At 51.4% G+C, this 14,427-nt stretch overlaps 1 protein-coding gene across 2 annotated transcripts in view; it reads left to right on the forward strand.

Annotated features, from left to right (window-relative positions):
- The window catches only part of ZZEF1 (zinc finger ZZ-type and EF-hand domain containing 1), a 63,794-nt gene extending 49,995 nt beyond the window's left edge, over window positions 1-13,799 (forward strand). For both annotated transcript variants that reach the window (XM_020812137.3, XM_072978459.2), the window contains exons 40-55: window positions 82-359; window positions 891-1,065; window positions 1,231-1,363; window positions 2,090-2,286; window positions 3,287-3,406; window positions 3,776-3,964; window positions 4,964-5,064; window positions 5,779-5,914; window positions 6,266-6,625; window positions 6,764-6,907; window positions 7,912-8,080; window positions 9,281-9,379; window positions 9,612-9,777; window positions 10,789-10,939; window positions 11,880-11,951; window positions 13,238-13,799. In XM_020812137.3, coding sequence (XP_020667796.3) covers window positions 82-359; window positions 891-1,065; window positions 1,231-1,363; window positions 2,090-2,286; window positions 3,287-3,406; window positions 3,776-3,964; window positions 4,964-5,064; window positions 5,779-5,914; window positions 6,266-6,625; window positions 6,764-6,907; window positions 7,912-8,080; window positions 9,281-9,379; window positions 9,612-9,777; window positions 10,789-10,939; window positions 11,880-11,951; window positions 13,238-13,312 — 2,565 coding nt within the window. In that variant the 3' untranslated portion in view covers window positions 13,313-13,799. The remainder of the gene's footprint in view (window positions 1-81; window positions 360-890; window positions 1,066-1,230; window positions 1,364-2,089; window positions 2,287-3,286; window positions 3,407-3,775; window positions 3,965-4,963; window positions 5,065-5,778; window positions 5,915-6,265; window positions 6,626-6,763; window positions 6,908-7,911; window positions 8,081-9,280; window positions 9,380-9,611; window positions 9,778-10,788; window positions 10,940-11,879; window positions 11,952-13,237) is intronic.
- The last annotated feature ends 628 nt before the right edge of the window (window positions 13,800-14,427 follow it).

Genomic DNA, 14,427 nt, shown 5'->3' on the forward strand with positions numbered 1-14,427 from the left:
AATTTGAAACTTGGACTAACCCCTTCCCGATTTGCCAGCGCCGCTGACTTCTGCCCTTCCTTCCCTGTTGTCTCTTTCAAGGCCCTACCGACGTCTCTGGTCAACCTGGAGCAGGTCCTCCCCGTCATGTTCCAGGTGGTGATCTCGAACGCCGGCCACCTCAACGAAACCTACCACCTCACCCTGGGGCTCCTCGGGCAGCTGATCCGGAGACTGACGCCCGCCCAAGTCGACGCCGCCGTCTCCAAAGTCCTCCCCGCCGAGCACAGCCTGGTGGCGGCTGGAGACGCTTCTTCGGTGCCCGAAGGCTGGAAGACGACCCATCTCTTGTTCAGCCTCGGAGCTGTCTGTCTAGATAGGTACGTCATTGGGCGAAAGGCTTTCGATTCAGCAAGCATTCTGTTTCTTAACCCATCCTGGCAACTTCCTCTTTTACGTCTGTGCGTCGGCTACGTTATTGCACAGGAAGGAAACGAAACTCAACATCCACAGGCCTGCGGTACCTTTAGGACGACATACCATTCCTCAGTAGCGGATGGGCTTTTGAATTCTCCTAAATTCTGAGTATTACAGGTGGTTCCTTGTCTCCACACTGGGGCTTTTTGGGAGCCAGTTTGTTTTCCCTGAAGGCTTTCCTCTGCATGAATGCTTAAATGAATGATAGATGAATGATAGATGAATGACAGCATTAATAAAACGGCATGGTTCAGAATGAACACTGTGACTGGGAACTCTCAAGGTGGGGACGTTTGAAGGCGCTGATCATTTCCTGGAGGGTCCCCAGATGCCATGGAGGGCGAGGGCTTTTAGGCTCAAAGGGGGTTGGAAGCACGAAGCGCTGACCGAGTCTGACCGAGCTGGTCCTTTCTGATCTTTTTTTTGGCTTTCAGCCGCGTGGGTTTGGACTGGGCCTGCACCATGGGGGACATCCTCCGAGCCCTGAGCGCCTCCGCCCAGTGGCAGCCGGTGGTTGCGGCCTTCACCGACCACTGCATCAAGCAACTCCCTTTCCAGCTAAAGCACACAAACATCTTTACCTTCCTGGTGCTCGTCGGCTTCCCCGAGGTGAGCGCATCGAGCCGGGGCGGGGTGGGCCTTTTCCGAAACGGCGCCAGAAAAAGAACGTGGTGTTCTTCAGTGAGGAGACGGGGGGGGCAGCGTTGAAAACATAGCCGTCCTTCCACGTTGATCCAGCGAAGGGGCTCTGAACCCCTCTTTCTGCTGGCGCAGGTGCTGTGCACAGGAACCCGGTCGGTGTACATGGATAATGCCAACGAGGCCCACAACGTGATCGTCCTCAAGCACTTCACGGAGAAGAACAGGGCTGTCGTGGTGGACGTTAAAACCCGAAAGAGGAAAACAGGTTCACTTGATTTTTTTTGTGTGCTCTCTCTCCCTCTCTCTCATGATTTGCTCCCAAGGGGTTCGTGGCCATCAGAAGGGGAACGTGAGAAGGTCACGATTCTACTCTGAGAGGAAGCATCTTCTCTGTTAGTCCTGCCTTTCCTCCACTGCACTCCAGACGGCCAACATGGGTGTTCTCCTCTCTGGGTCTTCCCCCATGGTCCGGTGAGGTAGATCAGGTGGTGGGAGTGTGACCAACCCAGCATTGACCAGTGAGATTTCTGAGTCAGGGGATCTTGAATAGGTGCCTCCAGCACTGTAGCCATTACACTATGCTGGGTGTCTTAGTAAGGATGGTTCAGTTTCATGCTGTAGACAATAAGGCATGTGATTTGTGAGACTCCTTAATACAATATCATTGCTCCTTGCTTATTGACCACTTTGCTTAACGACCTAGTCCATCATTAAATGAAGAGTGCCTGTATTATAATCCCGAAAGCGATACATAGCATAGACTCTGGCTCCCTCTAGCGGCCAGTTCTAGTGACTTCATTGTCAAGAAGCACCATTTCCCCCAAAATAAGACCTAACCTGAAAATAAGCCCTATTTTTGATATTCTGATTCTGTGAATCCGTGGATACTGATCCTGTGAATAAGGGGGATCCTACTGTAGGAAGCAAAGAAAGTCGCCCGTGGCCGAGACTCCAGTGGAGGACGGTGGCCTCATCTTCCTCTCCTTTCTAGTGAAGGACCTCCAGCTGATCCAGCCCTGGGGGCGGGACGACAGCGCGTCGCAAGGCCATCTGCGACAGTACCTCCAGGCCTTTGCCTCCGTGGCGACTCACCTCCTCCAGACCAACACCGACAGCAGCTGCCCGGAAGCCGTGGAGGCCACCTGGGTCTTGTCTCTGGCCCTGAAGGGCCTTTACAGGGCCCTGAAGGTAATGACTGATACACAGCGCAAAGGTGGGAATCCTGTGGTCCATGTGCAATCATGTGCCCTTCCCGGGACCTTTATGTGCCCTTTCCCCAAGAACCCCAAAAGAAGTGGGAGGATTTCCAACCCATATATATATATTTGGAATTGGAGAACCACTTCTCTTAGGTAGCGTGACTTGTCTCCGAGGTACATTATGCCCTCATGCCTCGTCTGCCACCGTATTTTGGGAGACAGTGTGTTTAATGGAGTAATTCTGTGCTATATGAAATCGCTTGAGGACAGTCTGCAGAAGAAAGCGCAGCCGCACAAGGTTGTATTTCAATCCTCAATGGAGTTCTTAAACCGAGAACTGATCTCATAAACGAAGGAGAAAAGAAATTCCAAAACAGAAGAAATAACTGTTTTGAAGGTATATTTTCACTTAACACTTAAATCATTTCCTTAGCCACTTTGCAGAAGTTACTAATAAGGTGGGATGTAATTTTTTTTGAGACTTGGAATACAAACTTTGCAACTGTCTTAGTAACTGATTTGGTGTCAGTACATGTCAAAAAAAAGTGGTTTCAGTTTCTAAGCTGCGGAGCGGGGAGGTTGGGAGTTTGATTCTCCCCACTGTTCCTCCTTGAAAGGGTCGGACTCCGTGATCCATAGTGTTTCCCTTCCAGCTCTGTGGTTCTATGATAATGACTATACATTTAGTTATTTTCTCCCAATAAAGAGTTTAATCCGTTACATTGCTGTCCATCAGAGGCGGCTCCAGAAAACGTTCATTACAGTTCAGAGAAAGTAGCATAAAGTCTAGCATGTGAAGACGCTGTTCCCTATACACCCCTTTAGTATGGCAGCCAATCTTCTTAAAATCAGTGTGACTTGTTTCTGGATAAACCGCATAAGACTTTTACTGAGGGTTTATCCACAGCCGTGCAGGGCAAAGCTTTCCTCTCGCTCTGCTGTAGCCTGGCCTGTGTTAACTGCGAATGTTTCTTCCCTGTCTCCGCCAGACGCACGCCTTTGAAGAAATCCGCACGGCGTTTCTCCAGACGGGGCTGCTTAAACTGCTCGTGAAGAAGTGTAGCAAGGGCACCGGCTTCAGCAAAACCTGGCTCCTTCAAGACTTGGAGGTAATCAAGAGGCTTGTTTGTGGGCTTAAGGCATTAGCTACCCTTGTGATCGCCCATTGGGCCACCAATCGACGCTCTTAACTTGGTCATGCCAGTCGCTCGAAAACGGCCTGGCGAAGAAAGGTGGTATCAGGTGCATTTGTGAGACATACCCTTCATATTTTGCTGAATGTAGCAAACATTAAAAACAAGGGAGGAGTAGGTGGGTTCTCAAGTCACAAACTGAGTCAAAAAACCGGAGTCGAATCCAAGTGGGTTTGCCGGGTGTGACTCAAGTCCAACTCGACAGCGATTCCCACGACTCGAGTTCCCAATCCCAGTGGAAGCGTCCGTTTGAGTTGTACGTTATGTTTCCCCTCCTTCTGCCAGATCTTGTCCATCATGCTTTACTCCTCCAAAAAGGAGCTCAGCTCCCTGGCTGAGCACAAGGACTCTGAACTCCACGAAGGGGATCAGGATCAGGCCGGCGATCCTGACGCCGTCTCTCCCGCTGGGGCCGACGAGAGCCGGCTGGACCCCTTGGAGGGCTTGGACGAAACCACCAAAATCTGCTTCCTGGTAGGTCCTCTTGGGGATAAAACGCCTGATCGGGTGGGGAAGAGGACAAGCCCGGCTGCGCTTGTGCCAGACAGTGGAGCCCAGAAGCATGTCTAGCACAGCTCAGTATCCACTGAGTACTCCCCCCCCCCTTTTTCTTAAAAAGATAAATATTTTTACATTCTTAGGAGGCAGGATCCACAAGCTTGCTGATGCTTCATTCATTGCAAAACATTCCCATTGCAGTAATTGATGAAGACAATTCACACTGCCTGTCTCGCTGTGAATTTTAGCTCTTCCTGCTACCTCTATAGGGTTGTGGTCAGCTTCCGTTTGATTCTCTGTATCCCCGAATTCCAGGAAAAAAAACACCATATGAGTCTGTTACAATGGCAGAGATGCAAAGAAAAGTCACAGCTGGTGTGGTTTTACTTTCTGTGTCCCAGAAAGCTCATGTTGAATCTGTTCAGGTTTTATTACATCTGTTTAGTTTTCTAAGAAACACAGTGAGCTTTCGGTGAAATCCCATCAAGGCTACTGGAATTAAGTGGAATAAAAGTACTTTAGGTGCTGCAGCTATGAAATTGTTCACTATGTACCTCCCTCCACCTCATATATATGGGAGGACCCCCTGTATCCACAGCATCGGGATCTGAAGTTTCACTTATCCACCATCTGAAAATATTAAAAGAAAAATGAGACCATATTTCCACAAAACTGGCCAGTAGAAGAAGCCAGAAGCCATGTATAGGGTTTGCTATTCAAGAGAGTCTGAAACTCGTTTCCTGCAGATACGGCGGTCTCACTGTATTTATTTAATGTTTGTGTACTTTTGACTACTAAATAAATATTCACCTCTTGCCTTCTTGAGGAGAAAGACAAAAGTATAAATATTTTAAATACATACATTCCTTTCAAGTTTTCGAAAACTTGGTAGAGAATTTGGGACACCGTAAAGGCTGATTCATGCAGGTTCAGTCGCTATCCAGTATCATCTAATTAATTCATCTTAATTTTCAGATGACACATGATGCCCTGGATGCTCCGTTGCACATTCTTCGAGCCATGTACGAATTGCAGATGAAAAAGAGAGATTCTTTCTTTCTGGAGGTTCAGAAACGGTAAAGAGAGTTTTTGAATGTGGTGGCTAAGAAAAGATGGGCGACTCTTTTAAGTGCATAAAGTAGCGATCTTAGAAAGAGGCCTCTGGGTGAGAAAAGAAAGTGGGAGAACCCCCAAGCCGATGTCATTCTTATTGCTGTTTATTAGCGGCTTTATCTGTACACCCACGTCTCCAAAGCAGTGGCCAGCGAAATGCACGAGAGGCAGCATATTTTTAACAAGAGGTCAAACAATTTTTTTAAAAAGCCCCGTTAGCCTTCCTCAGCCTTCAGTCTTGAGGTGGGTTGGGGCCACAAGGTCCATCGCCCCGACCATCGGCCGCACTGGCTATGGGCGATGGGCTTTGTATTTCCAACAGCATCCAGATCATTTCGCTCAGATAAGGCGTCGTCCAGCAGCGTTCCATGACCCTCAGAGAGGGTCCCTCAGCAAGCGGAAGTCTTGCCTGGAGCTAGCTAGCTTTGGGGCCCTATTTATTTGCATTCTTCAGCCAAAAAAGCAGGTCTTGTGAGCTGATTTGCAACACGTAGAGCCAAGGGCATTGTAAACAAGCCTGCTGCCCGGCCCGATTTCACTATCAATGTAAAGCAGCCCTTAAAGACGGGCAAGGCCGGGAAAGCCGGCTCAGAAATGGAAAACGGGATGCTGTGCGATGCAAATGCCCTTTCTCGGGTGGGCGCCTCTCGATGGTGACATGTTTTGTGTCCTGAAAGGTTTGATGGCGACGTGGTCACCACGGACGAGAGGATCCGGACCCTGGCTCAAAAATGGCAGCCCAGTAAGCGGTTGCGGTCGGAGGAGCAGAGTTCGAAGGCTCTGGATACGGATATGATCATCGTACCTTGTCTGGTGAGTTTCTACAGCAGGCGTTGCTTGCTCTTAACGAGCCGCGTAGGGCGGTTGCTAGAACCACTGGCGGGGGAGAGGCTTCTGGGAATTGCAAGTCCAGGATTCCCTCCGGGTGACCCAAGGTTGGGAACCACCGGTTTAGCCCCATCTGGAGGAACGTCAAGCTTATATTAAAAAGGCATCAATTGTAAATGAAGCCTCTAACCATCACCTCCATGCCTTGGAATTTTCACTGGCGCATGGTGAGTGATGGGGAAAGCAATGTTGGGGATGACGCTCGTGATGGGTTCTGAAACAGGGATCTGAAACAGGGATCCTTCTAAACCTGTCTGGCCGGCTTCCGTCCCCCAGGCCAAGCCTGCCCCCTGCAGCCAAGCCACGGAGGAGTCAAACCCCGTCACCCAGAAGCTCATCACCAACACGGAGAGCGACCTCCAGCTCAGTTACGCCAAGCAGCGTCGGACCAAGAGCGCCGCCCTCCTCCACAAGGAGCTGGACGCGCGGAGCAAGAAGGCCATCCGGGGCTACCTCTACCGGGTCAACGAGGCCACGGCCGTCCTCTACGCCAGGCACGTCCTGGCGTTGCTACTGGCCAAGTGGCCGGAAGACGTGGCCATCGGCGAGGAGACGTTGGAGCTCAGCGGACCGGCCCACATGACCTACATCCTGGACATGCTGCTGCAGCTGGAAGAGAAGCCGCTGAGTGAGAAGGTGAGGCAGGCGCACCTCGGTCATTCTCCACCCTGGATTTTAGAATCCTAGCGTTGCGATCCCGGGGGGGTGGGGGTCAGCCTTGCAAAGCGGCAGAAGAAAGCCGCCCATTCTTGTTTTTTCCCGCTCCTCCCCCAGATTCTCCTGAAAGTGCTTCGTGGATGCAGGGAGAGCATGCTGGCCACCATGGCCCTCACCGCGTGCCAGTTCATGGAGGAGCCGGGCATGGCCGTCCAAGGGCGGGAATCCAAGCATCCCTATAACAACAACACCAATTTCGAGGTAAACGCCCCGGGTAGTCTCAAAGCCAGTGGTGTGGGTTTCGCCTCTGCCCCATGGGGTGCTGGTTGAGCTCACTTTCCGTTTATTTTATTTAAAAATACGTTTACCCGACCTTTTTTTCCTTAAAAGGACTTACAATGATTAAAAAGCAATATCTAAAAGCTAAAAAGAGGGAAGGATAGAAATATTTTTAAAAAAGAATTAAAACAAATGCTCTATAAAATCAAGATTAAAATGTGTTCAACAACAGAGCTCAACCATCCGTTTTTAAAAAGCCCTCTCAGGCTGCCAGTCACTCAGGGGAACCTTGCCTGTAGAGAAAGGTCTTGGCCTACTTGCGGAAGAACAGCAATGATGGGGCCAGTCTGGCCTCCAGTGGGAGGGAGTTCCACAGTCTGGGAGCAGCCACAGAGAAGGCCCTCTCCTGAGTCTCCACCAAGCATGCCTGGTGAGGGTGGTGGGACAGAGAGGAAGGCCTTTCCTGAGGATTTTAATGCCTGGGCCGGCTCACAGAAGGAGAATGTTTTATTTTTAGTTTGGACCCAAGCTGGTTAGGGCTTTATAGTTAAAAACAGCCCTTGGAATTGTGTCCAGAAACGGATCGGCATCCAGTTGGAGCTGCTGGAACAAGGGAGTTAATAAGTTCCCTGTCACCAGTTCCAGTTAGCCATCTGGCTGTAGCATTTTGGACCTGCTGAAGTTTCCAAACATTTCCAAAGGCAGCCCCACGTAGAGCGCATTACAGTAATCCAGCCGAGAAGTTAACTAGGGCATTTGTCACTGTGATCAGATCAGACCTCTAAAACGTTGAAACGCCTCTCCGAGGGAGAGAAACGGATGGCAGACCCTTTCATCTCAAGCATCTTGGCGTTCTGGTTTTTCTCCCTCGGCCCCCACTCATCACCATTTTGGCCTCGAGGGTTTCCCACCCAGGGACCCGTGATTCCCCTTCTGTGTTCCCCAGCCCTTCCTTTAATACTGTCCGCCTCCCTTTCCCCCCATAGGATAAGGTCCACATTCCAGGAGCTATCTACCTCTCGGTCAAATTTGATCCTCAGTGTAACACAGAAGAAGGTTGCGATGAGCTGCTCATTTCCAGCAGCAGCGATTTCGCCCACGACCGCCACACCTTCAGCGGACCCCCCCACAAGTGGACCGATTTCGAGCTTCCAGGTGAGAGACGCCGAAGCCTTATCGGGCGGACGGACTTTTCAGGCTTCCCATTTTCAAATCTTTGCCATTCGTTCGGGAGTGAGCCCCGGGGGGGGCTTGTCTGGGAAAAAAAGATCCTTAGCCGAAGGGCCCGTGATGCCGATGAGCTGTTTTTGAACTCGTGAAGCAAGACCTGCAGGATGAGGATTCGGGGAACCCAGCACCCCGTATCCGGCAAGGGACAGCCACAGACAGGTCTTGAAAACAACAGCACATCGTCCTTATTGTTTTCCTCTTGCCGGTGACGTTTGGACAGACACGACCTCTGAATGTGAACACCCTCTGTTGTCTTTAGAATCGTAGCTTGTCCTCCAATAATAATTTCTAATCACTACTTGTTTTTAAAAAGCCATGGTAGATAAAGGCAGACACTCATTCCAGCCAGCTGTATGAACGTTACATCTCACCAGCTCTGCCGAGGACCCCATTCTGGTTAAGATGGGAATTCAAGGAGTCCCGCCTCTTAGATCATGATTTGGGGATCCTTCGTAGCCCTCCACGTGTGGGACTCTGGATCCCACCCACCCCATCCAGTTGTGATCAGTGACAGGGGTGGTCGTCTGAAACTGCCTGGAGAGTCTCGGGCTCCCCATTCTTCTAAATGGCCTCTTCCCTCACACTGAGTTGTCCAATTTTCTCTTAAATGCCTCCAGGGTTCACAGCCTTTCCAGGTCGTGGGTTTCGTTGTCGTACTTCTCGAACAGTTAAGACGTTTTTCCTGATCTTCTTCAGCCGAAATCCGGCTTCCTGTCGCTTGAGCCCCTTGTTGCGTGTCCTGGACTCTGGGATAATCGAGAGCAGATCCTGCCCCTCCTCTGTAGGGACTACCTTTCAAGTCTTTGAAAAGGGCTGTCCTCTCTCCCCTCAGTCTTCTTCTCTCAAGGCTAAACCTGCCCAGTTCTTTCAGTCTGTCCTCAGAGGGCTTGGTTTCCAAGGGCTGGCTTGGCCTTTTTCCCCTGGGTTGTCAAGACAAGATTGTCAGTGCAGATCGAAACTCCTAGAGTACGAGAATATCATTTGTGCAGATGTGGAAACCTTTGGGGGTGCCAGGGCACTCCCTGCCTTACCCTGATCTCCTGTACAAGGGAGCAGAAGAGTCTTCCTCTGAAGCCCTCATTCTCCCTTTTTGGCCAAGCCTGAAACCAGTTTTTCCTTTCTCAGGAGATACTCTGCACTACCGATTCACCAGCGACATGAGCAACACCGAGTGGGGCTACAAGTTCACTGTGACGGCCGGCCACCTGGGCCGTTTCCAGACAGGTGAGCCCCACCCTGGTCGGGGGGGCAGCTCTCCCCACCCCGGTCGGATGCTCTAGTGCCCCAGAGTGGCCTTTTGATCAGCGCTGGTCATTTGAATAGCACTTCCCCCCCCTTTAGTTCTGTAAGCCGTCCTGCTTGAAAATCAGTGTTTCAGGAGGGAGGAGGGAGGAAAAAGAATAAGCTCATCGGAGAGGCAGAGCGAAGGGTGTAAAGCGTTTCTGATCTACCCCAGGCTTCGAGGTCCTGAAGCAGATGCTCTCCGAGGAAAGGGTCGTCCCCCACCTCCCGTTGGACAAAGTGTGGGCGTGGCAGGTGGGCGTGGCCTGCCGGCAAACCGGCCACCAGCGCCTGAAGGCCCTCCACTTGCTCCTGAAGATCGTCCAGCGCTGCAGCGAGAGGTGAGTCTCTCCACCTCCCCTCTTTGTTTTTGCCTTTCAGCCCAAGTTTCCTGTTCTTATGGCGGAGATCCAGCCATGCCTGTAGGTCTCCTGTTCCAAAACAGCCTTTTCTTGCTCTCCATGGGGCGACAGAATGCCTTCAAAGTGTTTCCTGGGCCTCCAGAGTAAGATTTCTTGGGGGGGCGCGTGCGAGTTGGGTGTGTGTGAAAATGCTGATTTTCGTAGAGGCGGTGGGGAACAGGAGGAGCACAATCGCTGCCCATTGGGTCCTACAAGTTTATTTGCTGTAAATATTTTTTTCCACCGCCTTTCTCCTCAAGAAGGACCGGGGGGGGGGCTTACCTCATTTAAAAGACAACATTTACAGCTAAAAACAAGAAATAGACAAAGACGAAAAAGGATCGCACAAAGACCACACTAAAAACCAGTAAACAAAAGCAACACCAAAAGCACATTCAGGGCAGTAAAGCACAATCATCCATTAAAAAACAAACCCACTTAGGCAGCCAGTCACTTTGGGAAAGCTTGCCAGAAGAGAAGGGTCTTCGCCTGCTTGCAGAAGGATGGTGAAGTCGTCTAGCCTCTAGTGGGAGGGAGTTCCAAAGTCTGAGAGCAGCCGCGGAGAAGGCTCTCTCCTGTGTCCCCGTCAGATGCACCTGCAAAGGTGGGACCGAGAGGAAGGCCTCTCCTGATGGTCTTAACACCTGGAAAACAGTTTCCCACCCGTGATGGTTCTAGATCTCAGGACTTCCTCCCAGCTGTTCTCGTGGTCTTTCCCTGTCCTTTCCTGTGAGTGCTTTCAGCTGGAGATGCTGGCCGCTGAACCCAGAGCCGTCCCTTGTGCTAAGTCTGTACACAGCTCCGAAGCTACAGATCTGTTCCTAGGGTGCATGAAAAGTCGGTCCAAAGCCAGCTTTTAAAAACCAGGCCAGGCCAGGCCAGGAGCAGGTGGCCACTGTCTTCCAGGGTGGCCCCATCCCTGTATTAATCCCAGCTTCTCCTTCCTCCCAGGGACTGTGACCTTACTTTGCTGAAGCCCCTCTGGCAACTTTTCAGCTGCATGGAAAACAACATGCATCAAGACGTGACCAAGCCGGGGATCCTCCTCCCTCTCCACCGGGCACTCACCGAACTTTTCTTTGTTACCGAAAGCAAAGTCAGCGTAAGTATTTCAGTTCTGGCTGGTGCCGCTGGAACCTGCCGGTGGATTCAGGAGATTCAGCATCCGTGATTCTCAACCACTGAACCTCCCCTGTCCCAGAAGGCATTATGTAGTTCGAAAAAACATATATTCCATGTAAAAAATTTGGGGGGGGGATATGGAGGGGCGGAACTGTACCCATCATTTATTTTTAGTATGGGGCTTATTGTTATCACCCTGTATCACACACATTGTTGTTGTTGTTAAGGGGGACATTAGGTATCCCTTAGCTGTGGGATCAGTATCCGCGGTTTCGCTTAGCCAGGGTCTGAAAATATTAAAAATATTAAATGAAAAAAAAACCACAGAAATATGTATTTCCACAATGTAATTACCTAAACTGGCCACCAGAGAGAGAAAAATACCTTGCTACGTACAGTATAGGGTTTGCTACTATCCATGTTTTTTTTGCATCCATGGGGGCACAGGTGATCTTCCTTCCTTCCTTCCTTCCTTCCTTCCTTCCTTCTATCCATCATCTCCTTCCTTCCTTCTATCCATCATCTTCCTTCCTTCCTTCCTTCCGTTTTTGTCTGTGCGACATGTAAAATGGCAGCGTCTGACTGGAGTGAGTTTGCTGCTGCTTTGAATAACGATTTTCCCCTAAGAACTGCACTAGAATAACGTTTTGGCCTCCACTTGTCTCGTGGGGGGTCGCGTTCTCCCGAGTCTGGTGTGCAAAGAGCCTTCTGGCATTGGCCGTTTGGGGTCTTCAGCGTATTTTACAGCCCTGTTTTTAGCCTGTGGGAAAACCCAACAAAGGAGCCTTTGAACCGGGAGGTTCCTCTTCTTGACCGTATTTGTCTGCGGACCCGTTTGCTTCCCTTCTGAAGGGATTCTCAGCGTGAACTGGCCTCTGACCTTTGACTTGTGGGCCTCACTCCGTTTTGTCTGCTTGTAGGAACTTGGACATCTGCAGGAATACTTGCTTGCCTTAAACACGGAAGACCATCTCCATCACTGTACAGCACAGGTAAAAACCTCTGGAAGTCCCCGTTGGCCCAGCAACTTCCCTTTGTTCCAAGGCTGCTCCGCCTCACTCTGTACCTCCGGTCGATAGCTCTGTCTTCCTTGCTGTTACTGGGGTTTCCATGATTCCTGATCTCCATTTTGCCTTTTTGATCTCCATTTTGCCCAGGAAGCCCTGAGCTTCCTCCAGGAGGCGGGGAGAGGGAGGGGGGTCTCCTCTTTGGAGCCACCCCGCGAATGGCCTTCCTGGAGCCCCCACCCACCCAGCTCCGAGGGACAGAGAGACCCGCCTCCTGCCGCTCTCTCTTGGCCCTGCCCTGCCCTTCCTTCGCATTCCTCCTCCAGGGTCCTCCTCTCTAAAACAGCGTAGTTGTGGCTCCCCAGGAAAGCTCTCACCTCTTCGGAGGCCCACGGATCTTTGCAGAAATCCTTTGGCCTTCCTCTGTGCACAGATCTGCACGGCGTTCTTTTTTTTTTCCACCATTGCCCACGGGGCAGTGTGAGTTGGGTGTCCCGCAGATCACGACGGGCCCAGACCAAGCCCTCCTGGGTTACCCCACCCCCAGAATAGGTGGGGTGGCGGCCACCCAGCGATCTCTAGCTGCCCTGCAGCTCTTCAGCAGCGCGCCGTCTTTTCCTGTCCCAAGAATTTTTTTAAAAAAAATCTTTACAAAGCTGTCTCGTTCAGCTTTGAACTGGTGGCAGTTTCTGCTTTCACCTCAGTTCTCTTTGTCCATGTCTGTAGACCGAAGGATGCCGGTAAAAATTGGCTTGCCTTGCATACAGCTCTTGCGCCGGCTGGGTTAAAAGAAAGCCAGAAATGCAGCCACCTCCTTTAGCAGGAGGAAATCTAGAATGGAAATGCATTTGTCCCCCTCAAGTGAAAGCCATCAAAGCCAAAGAGACAGCGTTCTCTAGGGTTAGAAGACACTGGAGTCTTCGCTGTAGGCCAGACCTTCTTGAGTGGTGACAGATCTCCCTGCTCTGGCTATAGATCCCGCCCCAGGCGCTGTGTGTAATGAATGAATTAACAGGCTTTATCAGAGTCAAAGCCCAGGCTGTTTCTAATATTTTCCTGCAGAGTCTTGTGGCAGCGTGAAGCCTAGTGAGTTTTATGTGGTGTAAGCTTTTGTGTGAACCGCAGGCAAGGAGGATGTAACCGTCAAAGTTGGGCATGGAAACCTGCCGGAGGTCCGTGGGGGTTCCTCGAGAAGGAGAACAGTCCTCCCCTACTCATCATCACGCCTTTGACGTCCGTGTCTTTCTCTCCCTCTGTCCTTTTGCATACAGGCCCTGAGAAACATTGCTGCTATTAGCCTGGCCATTAACTATCCCAACAGATCAACAGGCCCCTGGACTCTTTAACGGTTACCGGCTCTCGTGGCTCAGAACGAGACGCTTCTCATCTGCAGGGAACTCTCGGCCGCCGCCGGCCTCTTCGCTCGGGCCAGGCACCAGGGGAAAACGAAAGGCGCCTCTCCTGCTTCCGTGTCGCCAGCCAGCCTCCCTTCCGCTCACCCCGCCATGTAGATTCCACCAAACCTAACGCGCATTGCCCAGGAAACAGGGCTCACCACTCTGGAAGCACCCGGTGCATCGTTCGGAGCCCCCATGTATGCACTTCTGTCCTAGCATGTCCGTGGAACTGTATTCATTTTTCTAAATTTGGGATGGGCAGGAAAAAAAATCACATGGAGGGGAGGGGAGGACATGCCCAGAAAGGATTAGGACACAAATCCTGCCTCCGGGGGGGGCGGGGGGGCGGTGTCCCATCTTCGGCTCATCCCGCACAGCAAGGGCCACCCTCCCTGCTCCACAAAATCAGCGAAGGAAACCAAAACGGGCCGTGCCCGACCCTGCAAAGAAGCCAAGGAGGGTTTTCAGCGAGTCGAAGGAGCGTTTCCGTCTTGCATTCTTTATCCTTTTTGTGAAAAGGGGGCTCCGGTCCCCAGCGAGGAGAACCCCCGCCCCCTTGTAGTTCCCATAGAGAAAGAAAAGAGGGGGAAGGTGGATGCCTGTCAGTGGAATGGAAGGATTAGGCAGCCGGCTGACGGAGGAACTGCCACCTTTCCTGCTCAGTAGCAACCCTCTGCGGGGTCCTGGTTTCTCCTCCTTTGACGCAGCCGCTGTGTCTCGGAAGGTGCGTAACTAGTTCTTCATGAGAGGTGAGAGAAGGCGAGGAAATGTCTGTCCCGAGATTACACCAGGAAAGAAGAATCTACGCCCGCCATCATGGTCTCGGTCTATCCTGAGCTATGGCTGCGTAAGAAATCTCAAGCATCCGGCGACGAGCCCGCCTTGCTTCATTGAGCAATAACGGCAAAGCTTTTCCCTGAATGTGGAGATCGCAGGCGAGGCCTCCGAAGTGAACCGAATTGGCCCTGATTTCTTGTCTCACGAGGACAAACCTTGTGAAATGCAAGCGTCTTGCGGGGACAGTCTTAACAGATGTTGTGCAGTCCCGTCCTGTCTCCCCCCAC

This window comes from Pogona vitticeps, chromosome 7, assembly GCF_051106095.1.
Source record: "Pogona vitticeps strain Pit_001003342236 chromosome 7, PviZW2.1, whole genome shotgun sequence".
NCBI lineage: Eukaryota > Metazoa > Chordata > Lepidosauria > Squamata > Agamidae > Pogona > Pogona vitticeps.